Source organism: Orussus abietinus, unplaced genomic scaffold, assembly GCF_000612105.2.
Source record: "Orussus abietinus isolate OABI.00-Male unplaced genomic scaffold, Oabi_2.0 scaffold48, whole genome shotgun sequence".
Lineage (NCBI taxonomy): Eukaryota > Metazoa > Arthropoda > Insecta > Hymenoptera > Orussidae > Orussus > Orussus abietinus.
Window position 1 is genome coordinate 19654 of NW_019394242.1, and position 18496 is coordinate 38149.

Here is an 18496-nt window from a genome sequence, read left to right on the forward strand (position 1 = left end):
CCGCGCAGCGTACTAGCGGCGGGAGCAGCGCGGAATTTGAATCGCCTGCGGGGCAGAATGGATTCCCTAAAGAAAATAAATATTTATAAACAAAAACAATTAATGAAAATTATTTAAGAACTATTGTCGAGTGTCCCTGACAAACCTAACGTAGTTTTTGCTAAATGATAATTTACAGAATTTTTTAAATAATATAATAAAACATATTTCATTAAATGTTAACAAGTTTCTTAGCGATTCAATTGTTCCATTCACTGAACCGAAGTTAGAATATTATCTTAACTTAAAAAAAATAGTTTCTAAATATATATACAGTGAAGTACCGTAGGAAAATTTACGTTGCATCAACTTTCGGACATAAAAACGAAATCGTGATTTCATGCCTCTTATATATTTACGTTCTACACCATTCTTCGTATTCCTCGAATAAATGGACACCTGTAAATCATTAAATGAGCATGTAAATGAGCACCCGTAAACATAAGAAAGACTTTTCTTATCCGAGTTTTTTATAAACGCAAATCGAAGTAACTTTTATGAATTGAATTCATTCGAAATAGGTATCCAAAACGTAAAACACCATTTCTATTTCGTATTGGAAATAAGAACAAGGAACCATTTGTGTCAAAATGAGTTGAATTTCCGTTAAATGTCAAATGAGTTGAATCCGCCGCTAGTACGCTGCGCGGCCGGAGAGGGCAGAGCGGACGGGAGGAAACCATCGACGGAGTCCAGTGCCGTGATTTTCTACGTGTATGTACATATGTTAAACGTATAATACGTTCCTAGTTTTCTACGCGAGCGCGATATATATTCCATACTTCTGTTTCTAAATAGAAAATAATAAATCCAATTAAACATTGGGTTAATTAACAAACTAACAAACAAATTAACAATTGGGAAACACAATTCACGGAAATAGTCCAAATTAGTCAATGTTTAAAATTGATCTCGTATTTACATGTACGCTGACAGACGTGTATAACCTGACTTTCCTGCATATTGGAAACGTAATTCACCTGTTGTCTTAGGTAAACTATTCGGTTTACGTAATATACATACGTGAAAACCCTAAGAAAAGGCGAAATTACTCAACCCTGGGCGTTTATTACGTATTTTTGACGAGCGCACTCACTTCTCGCATTTCCATCTCACGTGGGTTTATTCGCCGAATTACGTATTCGCTATATGAAATAATGAGATCACTAGCACTTCCGGTCTAGTAATATTGCAAATAAAAGTATATACCTTGTAAGTCGAGCATTGTTGAAAGGTGTGGGTTATAAGGCAGGAAAAGCGAGAAGATGGAAAGCCGTTAAAAGTAAAGAAGAGGACAAGAGCCCATCTATATTTTTCTAAAATGGGTTTGTGGCGTCACGTAATTCTCTTCTTCTTCTAATAAGGTTATTGCGTCCCCGAATACGATTGTTGCCAAAAATCAGAACACCCAGAAGATTTTCCATTTTGAATTTCGATGTCAATCCGTGGAAGATGGCGTTCACGGTGCTTATTTTTCTATCTTTTCTTGTATGCTTCACTATTTCGCTTAAAAATGTGTGGTGAACCAATTCACATGAATGGTCACGAATTTTCACCACCAAAAACGTTCCGTAATACCGTCAGCTATTCATTTTTCACATTTTTGCTCAATTTGGTTTACGTAATAGATCCCCCTGGTCTACGGTTTCCTCGAACAGCCTAAAGCGACGGTGGCGCCATCTGTGCGCCAGCCGCGAAGTCCTGTACGTAAGACACTCTTGACGAACCTTGGTCAACGGGCGATACGCCAAGGCCGGTCGGTCGGTCGGTCGGGGCGGGGTCGACAGCCGAGTCCACGAGCCACGAGCTGAGCAGAAAGACAGGACACGGCAGGGCATACGAGAGAGCGCAACGTGCAACGGCGTGCCTCGACTCGTAGTAAGCTCTAGGCGGCAGGTGGGAGAGGCGTCACGTGATGAACGGCTTGCCACCCCGCTTGTCGCGCGACCGACCGTGGCCAGCCATTTTGATAAGTAACATGGCGTCAGGGGAGATTAATATGGCGTCCTCGGACATTATAACCGAAGTGGAGATTCAGCCGGACATTCAAGAAGTCGAGATCGAGACTATACCCGTGGAAATACCGTGTGAAACCGTCGAGACGACTATCGAAGGCGAAGATGGCCAGCCAATGATAGCTCTCCAGCCTTTGCCGGAACCAGGCCGCGAAGAAATCATCTTACAGACGCAAGAGGAGATCGTCGGTGGCGATCCACTCAGCGTTTACGACCAAATCCCAGTGCCGGATAACGACATTTATGTTGAATCGAGTCCCGGCCCTTCGAGGAAAGTCACCAAGAGAGCCAGAAAAGGTGCCACCTCTCGATTCAGGACTCCCGAACACGCGATCTTCGGAGATATGGGCACGGAGACCAAGGCTAGAAAGTGGGAGCAGAAGCAGGTGCAGATCAAAACCCTGGAGGGCGAGTTCTCGGTAACCATGTGGGCTTCCGGCACAGACGACGGTAAGTGGCAACCGGCAACCGGCAACCGGCCGCAGCCCGCGACGCTCCGGCGGCGCTCCGTCCGTTTTGCTAGCTTCTCGTCCGCTTGTTCGCGTTTCGTGCCCTGCAATTGCCGTGGATCTTTCCTCTACTCGTCCGTCCTGTACCGACTTCCGGTTCGCCTCGATCGATACTTAGTTCTCGCGTAATCCGTTTCCCTGGCTCAAATTCACCCGAAACCTCGCGGAGCAGCGATAACCGGTGAACCTGTTGACGTAACTGTTGTTTGTTTTGATCGAGGAACGCCATTACGCTGTCAGGGAGGCAGCCATATTTTGAAAATGGCCTCTTTTACTAGGATCGGCCATTTCGGGCATAATGGCGGTTGAGTCTCGAGTCTTATGGCGGACGAGGAGCAACGGCTCGACGCGAGGTCGCGGGAAAGGGACGAGGCAACGTGGAAACTCTCGGCTAGATAGGGTTAACGCGAGTTCTCCCGTTCTGGGTGCCTTTTCCCTTATTAGACGTACGATTGGCGGCTTTTATTCCATATCGTTTGTGGCAGGAGTTCGGGTGCGTGCCTCGAATGTTGGCTGTGCACCTTTAATATAATGCTTCGAATGACGTCACACCTTTCGTGGCCGCTCGCGAGATATCGCGCCTTCGATAATCGAGATAATTGTGTTTTTAACGTCGTCTTCATGTTCCTCGAGCAGATATTTTCGATATTCGATAATCTCTATTATTTATGTATCGTTGCATTCTTGTCAGTGATCGATTCAATAATGTGCCAATCTGCAGAATTTTATAGTTCTACTAATGTTATTGAATGTTGATAAAGATGACATTATATTGAATATCGATGATTCTGATCATAGTCGTCCGGTTACAGTTGTACATAAAAATGAGGGATAATTGTCAATAATTACTTCTGTACATTATGATACATAGTCGATGGTCTCGTACAGGAATTGTAATGTTAATATATTTAATTTGTATAATATTTCATATAAATAAATTTGTAAATATATTTTTCAATTCTTTGATAGCACTTTTGTAGATCCATGGGGAAAAGTCCTTTTATAGGAAACTTCTGTGAAAGAAACTCAACTTAATGTTTCAAAATTACGTAAATATCTACATGATCTCAATATACCTTGACACTTTACCGACCGGTAGCCGATTAATTGTCTAAACCGAAACAGAGCCGGTATCAGGGAAGATCTGCAGCTGAGTGGCCGTTGAGAAGTACACAGGATGTTGAACCACTGCCAGTCGGTAAAGTGTTAAAAATGGTATTATTCTTCATCTAAATTTGTTTAAGCAAGGTCTTGACTTTAAAGTCAACTTGATTAGTACCAAAAAAGAAGTTTAATCGAGCAGGTTTACCATAATAATATTGGATATTTAACTTGTTTCGATATATTCGTTCATCGGGCAATTTAGTAATTTGATGCATAATTAATTTTTAATTCATGTCATACATTATGTCTTATGGTAATAGAATTTTTTTTTATCAATGCTAAAAACGTCTTACCAAAAGGAAAGACGATGTAATAAATTGTTTATATGACTATGTCAAGCGCTGACCATGTGTCCTAATTTATTACAGAGTATGTTCATTGGTTTAATAAGGAAATAAATGTAATATTGTAATATTATCATGGACAAATATATATATTACAAGTTTTCTAATGAAAGAAAAATATTAATTGATGTGATGTTGGTTCCATATCTACAATAGAATTCCTTTGGTGATATCTCGAGGTTCTATAGTAATTTTGCAACTTGTTTTCGTATATTAAATAGTCTGATAGTATTGAGAAATGGGCACATAAATGTTCTTTAAAGCTTAGATATTTAATTCAGTATCGTTCACTTGCGAATCTGATAGAAAAACAGGACTTTGATGTTTTAAAAGGTATTAAGCTCCTGGGCCTCCAATAACCTTAACTTAAATTTGAATGTTAAAGCTACTTTGACCATATTTTAAATTAGCAACATAATCAATTGACATCGTTAGATAACATTTTTGTAATTTTAATCCTCTCAATATTGGGAAAAAAAATGATATTTAGAAATCTGAATGTCAAGTCTCATGGTATATATGGTGTGTGGTGTGCGCGCGTGTATGTAATCTAAAGGCACTCTGACGGTGTTTACACCACAAACTGAATCAGCTATTGATACGAGGACAAACCATATGAACAAGATTGAAGTACATAATTCGATAGTGGAATGAAAGAACCTGGCGTAAAGTGATACAACTTCTACTGGTTGTAGGTTATCTATTACTGTAATTATAGGACTCCTCTCTTGAAGAGTAAATAAGAAAACTTCTATATCTAGAACATCCTTAGCTTTTTGGCAGTTTGCAATGTGTTTATACTTTGCTTGTTTATTTATATTAATTCATCATAAAATTAGCATTTTAGGTTGGGAGAGTATTATATCAATTTAGACCATTTTTACTAATACTTTCATGCCTTTAACTAAGTTGATACTTATATCTAGTGCTTTAGATACCACTCCAACAGGAACATTCCTGTTCAGAATAGATGCAAATTTTTCCGTTGGTGTAAACAAGAACATTCATCATTGTACTGCCAGCAGGTAGACGGAGAGTGCCTATGTTCCATATTCCACAGATCTTCACGACAAGAATCATTCCCATAGCTGTGCATCGAAATAATTCCACTCTCGCCGAAACATGAACCTAGACACACGACAAATTCCTGACGTTAATGACTGACTCGAGAATTTTTCTGTGTCATTCATAACAAAGGTACATATTTAGTGTTGTGACAGACTCTGACTTTTTTATTTGACTTCAAAAATAATAAAAAAGAAAAAACTTTGAAAAGTATATACTTGTCGGTATGGATTTCAATTTTGTCAAATAAGTGCAATTTTTGGAAAAACCCTTGAACATTTTGAATTTAGAGTGGACCAATTATTGTAGTATAATCGGGAAGATTTTTTTTTTTCATAGAAAACTTTCCGAGGAACAGTATTTTAAGAATAAGTTTCACTTGATATGCATATACTTGATTTGGTTTTAAGAAGTTTCTTACACAACTTAACTTAATCGTGTATACATTGCTTAACATATAATTTATATGACAGATGAATATAAAATGCAATGTCATTTTCCACAAATTAAGTTTGGTTAGGTTAGAAATTGTTGAACTTGCCTATTTCATGACATAGAAATTGCACGTGTGCTTACATATTTATATGTATCAACTGACATTATAAAATAAGTTTTACATATCACGGATCCCTGATTTTGCAAAGATTAAAATAATATTTTATACTAATTGTTCAACTTTTATAGTGCTTTAAAAATAAATGTTTTAACATGACCGAGGAAATAAAATGTATGAAGTATCAAATCCAATTGCTGCCATGTCAAGACAGTTGCATCATAGGTATTCCAATACCTGTGTTGCCTACTGGAAAATGTTTAGTTTCTCAAAGAAAAAAAATTTAACAAAAACAAAATACGATATTCCAAGTAAACGAAAAGAGAAAAAGTGATTTGTACAAGAGTTAGTCGAGTCGATCATGAGTTTACCTAGATTGTACAATTAAGTACTGCTCCATGGAATGCTACTATCAAAACAAGTTGTTACACTTTGTAGTATAATTATGATTTCTCTCGAGGAACTAATCTTTGCTCACGGTAATATAATATAAATGCTGATTAATATTTTCTCCGGTGGAGCCCTTGAGAAAGTATCTTAAATACCGGTGTCCACTTTTTATTCATGTTACTATGATTTCAAGCCATGTTTAAGTAAGTCAGTGGACACCAGAATCAAAAGCAAAATGTACCGGTAATGGACCTGCAGGCTATTTTAACTCCACCACACTGATTTAACAAATATAAAACTTTCATCTTTGCTGATATATATATTTCATGGGACAGTTGTTTCTCTGCCATATTTCACTGTTATCTTTCATATTTATTAAGCGCGCGCGCGCGCGCGCGTGTGTGTGTGTGTGTGTGTGTGTGTGTAAGCAAAGATGAAAGTTTTATATTTGTTAAATCAGTGTGGTGGAGTTAAAATAGCCTGCAGGTCCATTACCGGTACATTTTGCTTTTGATTCTGGTGTCCACTGACTTACTTAAACATGGCTTGAAATCATAATAACATATTGGGTTATTAAATCAAAGTACAAACTCTTGTTGACACAATTAGTATTTCACTTCTAGTTTACCAAATTTATGGTATCAATTCTTTCCAAGGTGGCTTCATATCACAGAAATATGGGTATGTCTTAATGTTACCGTTATTGAGGTGCACCGCGATACCTATTATGGTTTTGTCATTGAATTTGATCAAAGAGGGTTCCTTTTTAGCATCTCACATGTTAACTTGTTCCAGATGAGGGTTCCAATCCAGAGCCTGATCCAGATTATACGGAATACATGACTGGCAAATCCACGACGAAGTTCAATCACTCGGGGAGCTCGATTTCCGACGGTATGCCTGGGCTTGACCTGTCGGATCCCAAGCAGTTGGCCGAGTTTGCGCGACCTGGCCACAAGCTGAAAGTGCGGAAACCACCTATCCTGGACGGAGTAGAACGTACGATCGCGTGTCCACATAAAGGATGTACCAAAATGTTTCGAGACAACAGCGCGATGCGTAAGCATCTGCACACTCACGGACCAAGAGTGCACGTGTGCGCCGAGTGTGGGAAGGCCTTTGTCGAGAGTTCCAAGCTGAAGAGGCATCAACTCGTACATACAGGAGAAAAGCCATTTCAGTGCACTTTTGAGGGATGCGGGAAACGGTTTAGCTTGGATTTCAATCTAAGAACTCATGTCAGAATTCATACTGGCGATAGACCGTACGTTTGTCCGTTTGATGGATGTAGCAAAAAGTTTGCACAGTCCACAAATCTGAAATCTCACATATTGACTCATGCAAAAGCAAAGTGAGTACATTATTCCTCCCCGATAAGCGATAATGTGAGCTTCTTAATTACTTACACACTTAAAAGTAGCGAATATTCTCTTTACGCTATACTTCAAATTAAAAATTTTTAAAATAACCTTCACTAAATAAGCAGATGCTTGTGACAGAAAAAGTTAACAGGTAGCTACACGCGTAGACTACGCTGACTCTTATTTTCAAAGTTTGAACTTTCTTTGCGCTACCTCCCAGTTTGGTTCCATTTTATGTAAAAATAATTTGTGTAAAATTTCAGTTCAATCGGACAAAAGAAAAGGGTGCCCCTAAATATCGAAAAAACCATAAAATTAAAGAAAAACTTAATTTCATTTGTTTATCTTGCAAAGTATTAATTATATGAGAAAAAAACTTTATACGAAAGTTAAATATACACATATTACTATCTATGGCTTTTTCTCGCATGAAAAACTGTTTCCTAGAAAAATGCGAAAATCCTGAATTCGTGCTTTTTCCCAAAAAAGGATAACTTCTTGCAATGCTGGTCTGGCACTTTCGCATAAAGTTAACTTTACCGCTCGAAGATTGAATAATAATACACTTAAAACTTGTGTATTTGATGGCAATTTACTTCTAGTTTTTTCACATGCCACTCTCTAATATCCAAGTAAATAAAATTTCTCACGTAATACACGAGCAGAAGACATTGTGACATAAAAATTTGTTTTCACTCATTCAATATCCTAGAGAGAATTGTGTCAGGTAAGTGGCTGACTGGTCTGGGATCATGGGTCCTTTGAAAGAACATCGGCACACTACTGAACTATACTAAATTACTAAATTACTATATTACTATGGAACGCTCTTGCCTCCATAAACCAGGTAGCGCTTGACTTAGAAAACCCGATAAACAGAGAAGGACACAGATCGACTAAACGTGCTACGTGCTTTATGGAAGTCCCTTAAACTATCCTCTACTAGAGTACTTGCAGTAGTATTGCTTGAGACATGCTTTTTCGCATTTTTCTCGGAAACAGTTAGTTATAAGAGGAAAAGTTGTATATAATAACACGTGCAGTTTTAATAGATGTACAACATTTATATAAAGCTTTTTTGCATATAATTAATATTTTGCAGGATAAACAAAGAAAGTTGATTATTTCAATTTTTAAGGGTCTAGGGGCACCCTTACCCTTTGTCCGATTAAGCTCAAATTTTACACGAATTATTTCTACATAAAATGGAGAGAAATATGATAGTAAATATCAGCAGGTTGGAATACATGTATAGGTGTTTCCATTTATTCTCTTTATTTTCTAAACGGTATGATTTCATCCTTAATTCTTTTAAAACATTAAAAAATACTGCATAATCAGCATTTAGTGATTGAGCAATGACAATCTAATTTGATTGAAAGTATCGTTAGGTGATTGGAAAGTATTACATGCTATGCATAGTTATCTTTTGGATTGTTGAAGATGCCTATAATTGAGACCAAGTGCTAATGTAAACAAGAATCTTCATTTTTTTTTTTTGAAACACTATAGTTGCAATAGCGACTTTAAGGAAGACACTGATATTAAATATTGTGCATGCGATAGTACATCTTCATTGAATTCTATATTTTGACTAAATGTATTAAACATTTTCAGGTCGCGTAATGCGATTGGCCGGCAGGTATCGCAAATTCAGTTACAACAACCACAGTTTGTGCAAGTTGAAGTTGCTGATGTGGACAATCAGCAATTTATCGTTTATGCTGACTAGCCCCCATCACTCTAGCGACTTCCCCTTAACCAGAAATGTATGAAGTATCATCACGATCCATTATTAACCCGAACAGTGTACATATTTACAAAAGAGGAGTGAGTGATGAGAGGACTGGAGATACTAGAACTAATTATGTTAAGGGTTCAAGTTAAATAATCGATTAATACCTCTGTGCTTAGATTCAAGGTGAATTTTACAAGGAACTTCATAAGCACTGTACAAGTATAAAAAAAAAATTAAACAATGAAACACTACATTCATAGTGCATTCATTTGAGACATGCAATGTAGACTGTCGCGCACTGCTCAATTTCATGTCAAAAAGTATAAAATTTCCTAGTGCGTATAAACAACACATGACTGTATATATTAATAAGTAAAGTAAAATATTGTATACAGTATATTTTGGAAAAATTCAAATGAGAATAAACCATGAAAAGCATCTCTTTCTCCCTCCAAGACACGAATATGTATAATTTCAGTGTTTTAACGTATTTATTTACTACAAAGGAGTTATAAAAATAGGGGGGGTTATTTTATTAGTTGGAGAAACTGAAAATTTCGTTTTATTTGAATAAAAAGCAGTTACAGAAGAGTCTTAGATGTAAAAAGATCACCCACTGAAGTGTGAGTACATTGCTGAAATAACTTTGTATGGAAATTATGTTATCACAATAGGAGAGTATTTATCAATATTTCAAAATGCCTCTCGATTAAGTTAGTATACGAACGTAAAACGTTGAATTTACCACCTGCTAGTGGTTAATGATTGGGTGGATACAGGGTATTCCAGACCAGATTGGTCCACCCCTATTCAAATTCAGGAGAAGAGTATATACGGAAAATCTGAAAGATTCGGATGATTAAGTCGAGTATATCCTACCGAATGATGATAATTTCAATTTCTGAGATGAAACGGAAATAAGATATCCATGCACGAAGTCGAGTCTTTCAAATGGTACATACATGGCATTTTTGGCCTCTCACTACAATGCGAAGCTTTGAAGTGAATTTCCAAATATATCGAGATTTAGGTATACATGGAATAGCATTTGGAAGTAAGATTTCACAGCTACTCGAGAAAATTATTTTCGGGACATCTTCCCCCTCTGAACTCGAGTGGAAATGCTAGAGGTAAAGTTGTTCCAAATGTAGCTTATTTTTTAGTATCTCCTTGAATTAAAGAACCGGCCAGTACATTAGTATTGTGCAATTGAAAATCTTCAAGTACTAGTTCGTTTTATACTGTGTAATTAAAAAGTGTTTTATTATTTAGTACCTTTACACTATACTATTGAGTGCTTTTTAAGTATCTAATTTTATACAATTCCATCCAAATTAGGAGTACTGTTTGGCACAGACCATGGGACATCCATTCATATTATTGTTAATTTTGACTCCAGAATTGTTTGTCGTAGACTCTATCCATAGGTGTCTATTAGAAGGAACTTTCTGGACATGGACGTAAGAATGTATGCCCGGAGCCCAAGCTGGAGGAGCTAGTGCTCGAATAAGTAAGGGGCAACGCGTAGAAGCAATAGGGAGGTAGCCATATCAGTCAACCAAACTCTTAGCTTCCTGATTAACAGATTTAGCTGTCGCCACTGAAATATATAGTAAACTATGGACTTAAGAATATGTGGACGGAGCCCAAGTATGGGCGTTATAATACATGGACTGCTTATGCTTCTACGGCGTCCGCCATATTGGAAAAATTTTAAACAATTTTAAACGCAAGCGCCAAACGAATTTATTATTCCTTACAAATATTTACGTGTTTACATATGTCCCGAAAGACGTCTATGACCTAGCAGAAGTCATATATCGTTCATCCGCGGCATTCTACATATTGGAACCGTACTTTGTTAAGGTAATATACGTCAAAAACCTCGAAAAACGGGGAATTACCCACCTCTGGTGTGATGGCAGAGGGTTGCCACTGCTGCTACGATCGAAGTAGATCTACTACTGTTAATGTGATTTTATTTCTCTACTTCAACTTCTCTTTTTTTTTCTACTCTATTTTATTCCTGAAATACTATATATATACAGAGATGAGCAGCCTAACCTAACCTGCTCATCTCTAATATGTATAACTGACTGTAAGACAATGGATTTAATTATTTCACCATGAAGAAATCTGTCTAGTTCTCCCCGTATAGACATACACTTTTAGTCACGTTTGCGTTCATCGGTTAACCCATCTGATAAAGGATTTAAGAATGAAAAAGAATATTCCAAATGTCCGCCGTATCCGCCATATTAGATTTTAGTTCAGCTATTTTCACTATGATGGCGGTAACGGAAATTTCTACTTCGCTGACAGAGAATCTACTCCCATTTTTGATGATTCCTACCAGAGATGAGTTGGGAGATTGCTCACGGGCAGGGTCGCGCGATCGCATCAGGTGCTGCCCTCTGGTTTGGTACGTTAGCTTTCACCGTTTTTTGCCCCCAAGGGCGGCGCAACGAATTTCTGGTAGGGCGATGGCTGTGCCATCTACCAGTTGCCGTTGGCGGCTCACGTATTCGTGATGGTAATACCATGCGGCAGTTGACGGTGGTGACTTACCATTATGGCAATCTCCCAACTCATCTCTGCCAAATCAGCTGCTTCCAGGTGATCCACCTAAACCTGCAAAGGGGCACAAAAGTACAGGTAAAACGGAACATTGAAGAAACACCAGGAAGTCGCCAGATTCTCCGAAGTGGCCCACCTAAAGCTGAAAGGGAACACAAAGGCACAAACGAAACCATTGGGAAAGTGAGAAAGAGACGGTGATACAAGAGCTAATAACTTACTAAAGTTACCATTAAAGCCAAGAATATTTCGCAGTGCATCGATCTCGTATAATTAACCCAGTAAAAATGTATTCAATTATACATTACTTGGCGTGACAAAAATCTAATATATTTATCCTACTTAAATGCAGACTCGAGAAAATTTCATGAATACGATAGTTCACCGTCTCTCCCCGTCAATCCAGACATAAGGATACATAAAAAATGAGAGGGACAACGTGGCGAAAAAAATGGATGACTGCCCATTCGAAAGAATGGAAGGCCATCGTAGTTGCCCTCTTCTTAAGGGGCCGCTTCGGCATATAGCCTCTTCGACTCTTGCAGTCTCTTCGGGCAGAGCCCCCTACGTCTCGAACGCTTGGCAATCCCCTGATTTATCGGATTAATAAAAAAAAAAATCTCTCGCGGGGAGATCTAAAAGCTAGCAAAACGGCGACCTGCGATCCGAGGATGCGCAGTCCGTGCGTATTGCACATTTATCCGGATTCCCAAGCGCGATCTAATTAATTTGGATCTCTGAAAGAAAATTAACATAATCGCGGGCGTCGAGGAGTACCCTGAGAAAATAATTTACTTTCCATACTTAAATGAATTATTCGCGGCAAGAATAAGAGGGATAACCCGTTAATATCGGACGGAAGTGATTTCCCGAAAACAATTTGACGTTTAAGGTTGGTCGGAAAATTTTCGGAATATTGGTAAAAAATCTATCGCAAGAATTCTATTTTCTGAAAAGTTATTTTTTCTCTCAGCGCAGAGCCGCGGGCGCAGGACGGACATCCTCCGCCCTTCCGGAAGCGCGAACGATGATGTAAAGGTATCCCAGGTTCGGGATCCTCCCCCATACCCCCGGGAAGAGATCCCGCCCTGGCCCTGCCTGCTTACATTTAGACATTCATTCAAGGCAATTAACCTACCTCCCTAGCTATATTTAAAAAAATCAACCTCACTCATTCCAACACATTCACTCCACGATTCTCGCTCATTCCACCCGGGGACAAGTAGCCTAATCTAGGGAGGACATCCCGGGATGCCTCCGACCCCCGAGCTCAAATCTCTCACATGTATCATTCATCGATCGCCATCGTTACTTGAATTTAAACAAATTGAATGGATGCGTGAAATTGAAATCAAGATGGCAACCGAAGGTGCTTACATAATTTTTTTTACCACGTCCTCTGGCCCTGAACCGTTCGACTTCCCCTGGAGGCGTCGAAGGGCGGGGGCCAGGACGGAACGCGGCCAGAAGAAGGGACACCTACCTTTGACGCCGCTGAAAGAATCCTAGCTAGGTTAATTTTCATAACGCTAAATCGAGCTACCGACTCTACTCGACTTTGATCGTTTACAATTTCAATAAGATCGAAAGGCCAAGCCCAGCTCGCACTACGGCCCCAGGGCAGTGGAAGGCTTGGCCGAAAAAACCTGGAATCCCTGAAGTTGACTCCTTCATCGAGGCGGCGACTCTAAGGCGCAGGCACATCGAAGTGCCACCTCGATTCGAATTCAACTCCTCGCGAGTCACTTCTCCCAAATCTTTTTTTATTTTTTTTATTCAATTATTCGTAGAAATTCCGCGGAACCGGCGGCCTCGAAGTCGGAGGGTCATCCGACTTCCCGGCGCTCGTTTAAGTATCGCGATCGGAAAATTACCGCGGACCCGGGAGAAATCTATTCCTACTCTAAGAGAACACACGAAAAACATATAAAATGAACACGACCACTCGCGAGTCGGCGAGACATGATCTCGTCGACTCGCGAGTGGTCGCGTATCGTTGTACCAATTTCTGATACGTAGATCACCTTGATAGGTATATTTCCTGTTTGCTCTAACTTCTTTCTTTTTGCTAATCCTGTACGTAAAACAATTTTTAATCTTCTTTATGCTAAAGAGGCATATTGTACTTCATTCACTGTTTATTTGTTCACAGCCAGCACCGTTCTTTCATGGACGTATAATCTAAGGACCGCTCACTCCCTATACTTGAATATGGCTGGTATTCAGGTTTACCCCTTCCATTGCATGCGAGGTCAAATATTTATGGTCTAAGGTATACGCAAAAATACATTGCGGCCTTATGGGACCTTCCGCTCTATCTAATACTCTTTAGTTATCAGTTATCTTGCCACGTAGTCACTCTCCGACAGTGTTGCCAGATAGGGGGAATCCCGCGTGCGGGATTCCTGATGTCCCCACCATGCGTCTCCAGCTTCTCCTTCCCTCATTGCCAAAACCCCTTGCCTACACTTCGGCCGCGAGGGACCGAGCGTGGTAGTGGAGGGGGAAAAATCCCTCGCGTGGGATTCTGGCAACACTGCTCCCTGTTGCTAACAGGACCAGTACCCACCACCCAGGCCGTAATTGTAGAATATTTGCAATCTTTATAAGCAACGAACGTACAATGGACAACAGGTAATTGATGTCAATGATTTTGTTTTATGCTTTAGAATCTACTTAACCCTAATGGTATATCTGCATTAATTGAATTAATTTTAGATCGTTAGGTCAAACGTTACCACCAACATACGTGGAAGGTTTTCATGATTTAGAATCTGTCAAAGCAATGAAATATGAACTGCTTGGAGAAACCAATTTATGGATTAGCAAATTATCTCTTGGTGGTGCACCATTTGGAAGTCATTATGGGTAATCATATGAAATTACAAAACACAATCATGACTTAAATAATTTATGACAATAAAAGTAATTACGAATAAAAATGACATCCATATAATGAATAGCGATATATACTAGTCTTCTTGAATTTATTTATTCTTCTTGAGTTTATTGTTCAATTAATAGTGATTTTAATGAACATGAGGCCATTGAAAGTATAAGACACGCTATAAAACAAGGCATTAATTATATTGACACTGGACCATGGTATGGACAAGGACGTTCAGAAACAATAATTGGCAAAGTATTTAAAAATAATTACTAATGTTGTTGAAAGTTAATAATATATTTTCATTAGGATAAACTTTAAAATGATTACAGGCCTTGAAAGGAATCCCTCGCCAAGCTTATTATATTGCAACGAAAATTGGCAGATATGAATCAGATTATGAAAAAATGTTTGACTTTACTGTTGAAAAGACCTCAAAAAGTTTATCAAAAAGTCTGGAACTTTTGGGATTAGAGTATGTTGATGTTATTCAGGTAAAAGTTTGTCCTTTATCCAGAATAAAAAAGATAAATTAATTAATTTAATTTTTTGTAAGGTGTGGATAAGTATACCATTTTAAATGATTTCATATATTTATACCGTCTTTGTTAAAAGAAAATATCTTTTAGGTTCATGACATTGAATTTGCTCCTTCATTGGACATTATTACAACACAAACATTACCGCTGTTATCTCAAAAAGTCAGTGAAGGAAAAGCAAATTACATCGGTATCACTGGTTACCCAATATCTATACTAAAAGAATGTATTGAAAAAAGTAATGTGAAGATTGCCTGTATTTTGACCTACACTCGATTTACACTAATAGATGACACATTGCAGCAGTTTCTTCCATTCTTCAAAGTATAGATTACATATACCAACATAAATATATACTTATATATAATTTTATTTCTGCATGGAATTTATTAAAATAAATTATTCCATTTCTTTCAGAAACGCAACATTGGTGTTATAAATGCTTCTGCTCCCTGCATGAGACTTCTTACGAATGAAGGTCCACCGGAATGGCACCCAGCCAGTAATGATACAAAAATAAAATGTTCCGAAGCTGCTCAATATTGCAAGGTTTGTTCCTTTTTATTTTATTCATTTTGAAAAAACTTATTAAAGCATTGATAGGCATGCTAATTAAAAGTTTGACTGTACCTTTACAGGACCGTGGCGTTGAATTAGGCAAACTGGCATTATGGCATTCATTACAGTGCAATGACATTGCAACCAACTTAGTCGGAATGCAAACTCAACAGCAGTTGAATATGAACCTTGACCTGTATCGAAACGGAATCACTGATGAAGAGAAGAATATACTACATGAAATACAAGAAAAGTAAGTTACAAAATACCAATTAGATTGCACATAATAACCATCTATATGTTCAGCTAATTCTTCCTCGTGTTATTACCAATTGCCTGTTATGAATAATCTACGGTGTTACTGCTGAAATTCCTTTCAGTGATTTTTTGTGTCACTTGTAATTTTAGATATCTATCAAAAGTGGTGGACAAGCATTGGGAAGGTAAAGAGCTTCAAACATATTGGAGTGCTATGAAAAAATAAGAAAATGTATTTGTACACTGAAAGGTGTAATATATTAAATCTACTTATATCAAAAATACAAACATGAATATCGTGATCAAATAGCATCCATAAAAGTAATTATATCTAAAACTGTTATTGTTATTCATACAAAATATATATTATATTTTCATATTGGAGTATAAGTAAGTCTTAACATTACATTAAGTTCGGTTTGTCACTGAACAGTTTACAATTTATACAGACATTAACACATTGAATAAACTAACTTACTAATTTAATTACTAATTTTCCAATGTTCGGTTCAGCATTTTCTTCTCCCTTTATTATACAATCTGTTAAATAATGTGTACATACTACAAGTTTTTCAGCCTTTAATTTCAAGAGCACTTTTCACTTGACTTGAAGGTTGGTATATGAATGTTTGGTATTTGCAATAGCAAAAATAGATTTTTAAATTTCTTTACATGTATGTTTGAACAGATTATTAATATAATAAGTCTAGGAATATTGCAAATCTCTTTTGAAAGTGTGAAGGAAATAAATCAATAATACACTTCTGTTAGCCCAATATTTTTCTCAGTTTTAAATACAATTGTATAATAATAATTATTATTATACAGATTGTTAGCAATCATTCTCTCTGTATACAAAGTACTAAAAGATTCAAATTTAAATGAAGTAAAACGAATTATTCTTTAAAAAATAAAATATTGCATTTAAGCAATATTTTTGGGTACAAATACTGTGTTTTGTACTCATTCATTCCACTAGTGTACTTTGTTATAGGTCTTATATGATTTTTATACTTCTAGTAAGTTAATACTTAGTGACTACACTTATAGATTCCAGTTCTGTAATATAGATCAACTCTTTTGTCAAAAATTAACTATATGAATATACTTAGTTAAAACTTTAAGTTGGACAAAAATTTGTCAAAATACTTTGGTATTATTTGCACCTTACTCATTATATTATCATTACTGCAATAACACGAAATATTTTTACTTTGTAAGAATCATTTTTATGGCAGAACAATGTGGATCCTCAGAAATATTAGGTTTTATTCGATATGTTAATTCAAACATTAAAATCGTCACAAACGATCCCAATATGGGTTTGTGGTACATTTGTTTCAGTTGAAAACCCTTTTTAAGACACAATTCTCTGCTTTCCATGATATATTCAGAAGCTATAAGATCAATACATCTGTATCCTTGGTTAATTGCAAACTGCATCGCTACATCCATCAGACAAGAACCTATTCCTAATCTCCTATACTGATTATGTACATATAAACGCTTTATAAATGCACCTCCGTCAGATCTATAACACTTTGTTAAAGCAATTGTTCCTACAATTTTTTTCACTCGCGATGAGATATCAATATTGGATTCACGAAATTGCTGCTCTGTCATAACAACATGGTAAACATCCTTCCAATGATGGGTGACCAAATATGTCTCAAATACTTCTGCGACCCAGTAATTGGAAAACATATTGCTCATATATATCCTATGAATCAAACAATTTTTGTTTTTTGCTTTTTGTTCATATCTAATACATCTATGGGTTACAGCAATAATTTTTTACATACCTGGAAATATTTGAAACTTCATTATCCAGTTCAGTAGTTTTGAGAACAAATCCCATATATGTTGCAACATAAATTAGAGCAACAGTAATTGGCAATGCAAAAAGGCAAGTGGTGAATGGTACACCAAAAAAAATGAATGCAATCGCAGCAAACATAATTGTCAATTGAAAGGTTATTTCCCGGAATGCATTTGAAATAAATGTTCTGTTCATGTACGACATTACGGTATCTCTGATCATTTCTTTGCAGTTCTTGTCATCGCCAGGTCTGTAATTTCGTATCACCACAATGTGATTCATTTTAAATATTCCACTTTTCTTAAGTTACAACGTAGACTTAATTTAACAGATATATCTGTATGCAGCGAAGCACTACATCTGAAAATTATAGAACATAATGACACCATAAGTATACAGTACTCCGTGTTCTATCTGCATAACACAGAAAATATAATGTATAAAATCATTTTAAAAGTTCCGAGGTTAGAAGTAATCAATTCTGCGCATGCTTACATGTCAACGTTATATGACTTTAACGATGAAATAGACGATTGGTCGATATGAATATTGAGCCAACATTTCTGATCCTGTATTCACAGCTTATTGGTTATGTAAAATACATTGGAAATAACCAATGACATGCGATATTCATAAACGTGGAATCCTAAGAGAAAGAAAAACTGAATGCATTTACACAT

At 37.2% G+C, this 18496-nt stretch overlaps 3 protein-coding genes across 4 annotated transcripts; 2 read left to right on the plus strand and 1 right to left on the minus strand.

Moving 5' to 3' along the window:
• The first annotated feature begins 1829 nt into the window (after positions 1-1829).
• LOC105694735 (transcriptional repressor protein YY1) lies at positions 1830-9767 on the plus strand. Its single transcript, XM_012415671.2, has 3 exons — positions 1830-2504; positions 6875-7430; positions 9058-9767. Exons 1-3 carry the CDS (start codon positions 1955-1957, stop codon positions 9170-9172), a joined length of 1221 nt encoding a protein of 406 aa, XP_012271094.1. The 5' UTR covers positions 1830-1954; the 3' UTR covers positions 9173-9767.
• Positions 9768-14226: 4459 nt separating this feature from the next.
• LOC105694749 (L-galactose dehydrogenase) lies at positions 14227-16483 on the plus strand. Its single transcript, XM_012415695.2, has 8 exons — positions 14227-14389; positions 14474-14623; positions 14780-14897; positions 14975-15136; positions 15272-15505; positions 15599-15730; positions 15820-15992; positions 16148-16483. Exons 1-8 carry the CDS (start codon positions 14379-14381, stop codon positions 16221-16223), a joined length of 1056 nt encoding a protein of 351 aa, XP_012271118.1. The 5' UTR covers positions 14227-14378; the 3' UTR covers positions 16224-16483.
• Positions 16211-18457, minus strand: LOC105694751. Of its 2 annotated transcripts, XM_012415697.1 has the most exons (3): positions 18312-18457; positions 17800-18176; positions 16211-17717 (listed from the first exon to the last, which is right to left on the minus strand). In XM_012415697.1, exons 2-3 carry the CDS (start codon positions 18096-18098, stop codon positions 17207-17209), a joined length of 810 nt encoding a protein of 269 aa, XP_012271120.1. In that variant the 5' UTR covers positions 18099-18176; positions 18312-18457; the 3' UTR covers positions 16211-17206. The 2 variants fall into 2 exon arrangements, with proteins under 2 accessions (XP_012271120.1, XP_012271119.1); XM_012415696.1 differs by lacking the exon at positions 18312-18457 and having other exon boundaries at positions 17800-18286.
• Between the last annotated feature and the right edge of the window lie 39 nt (positions 18458-18496).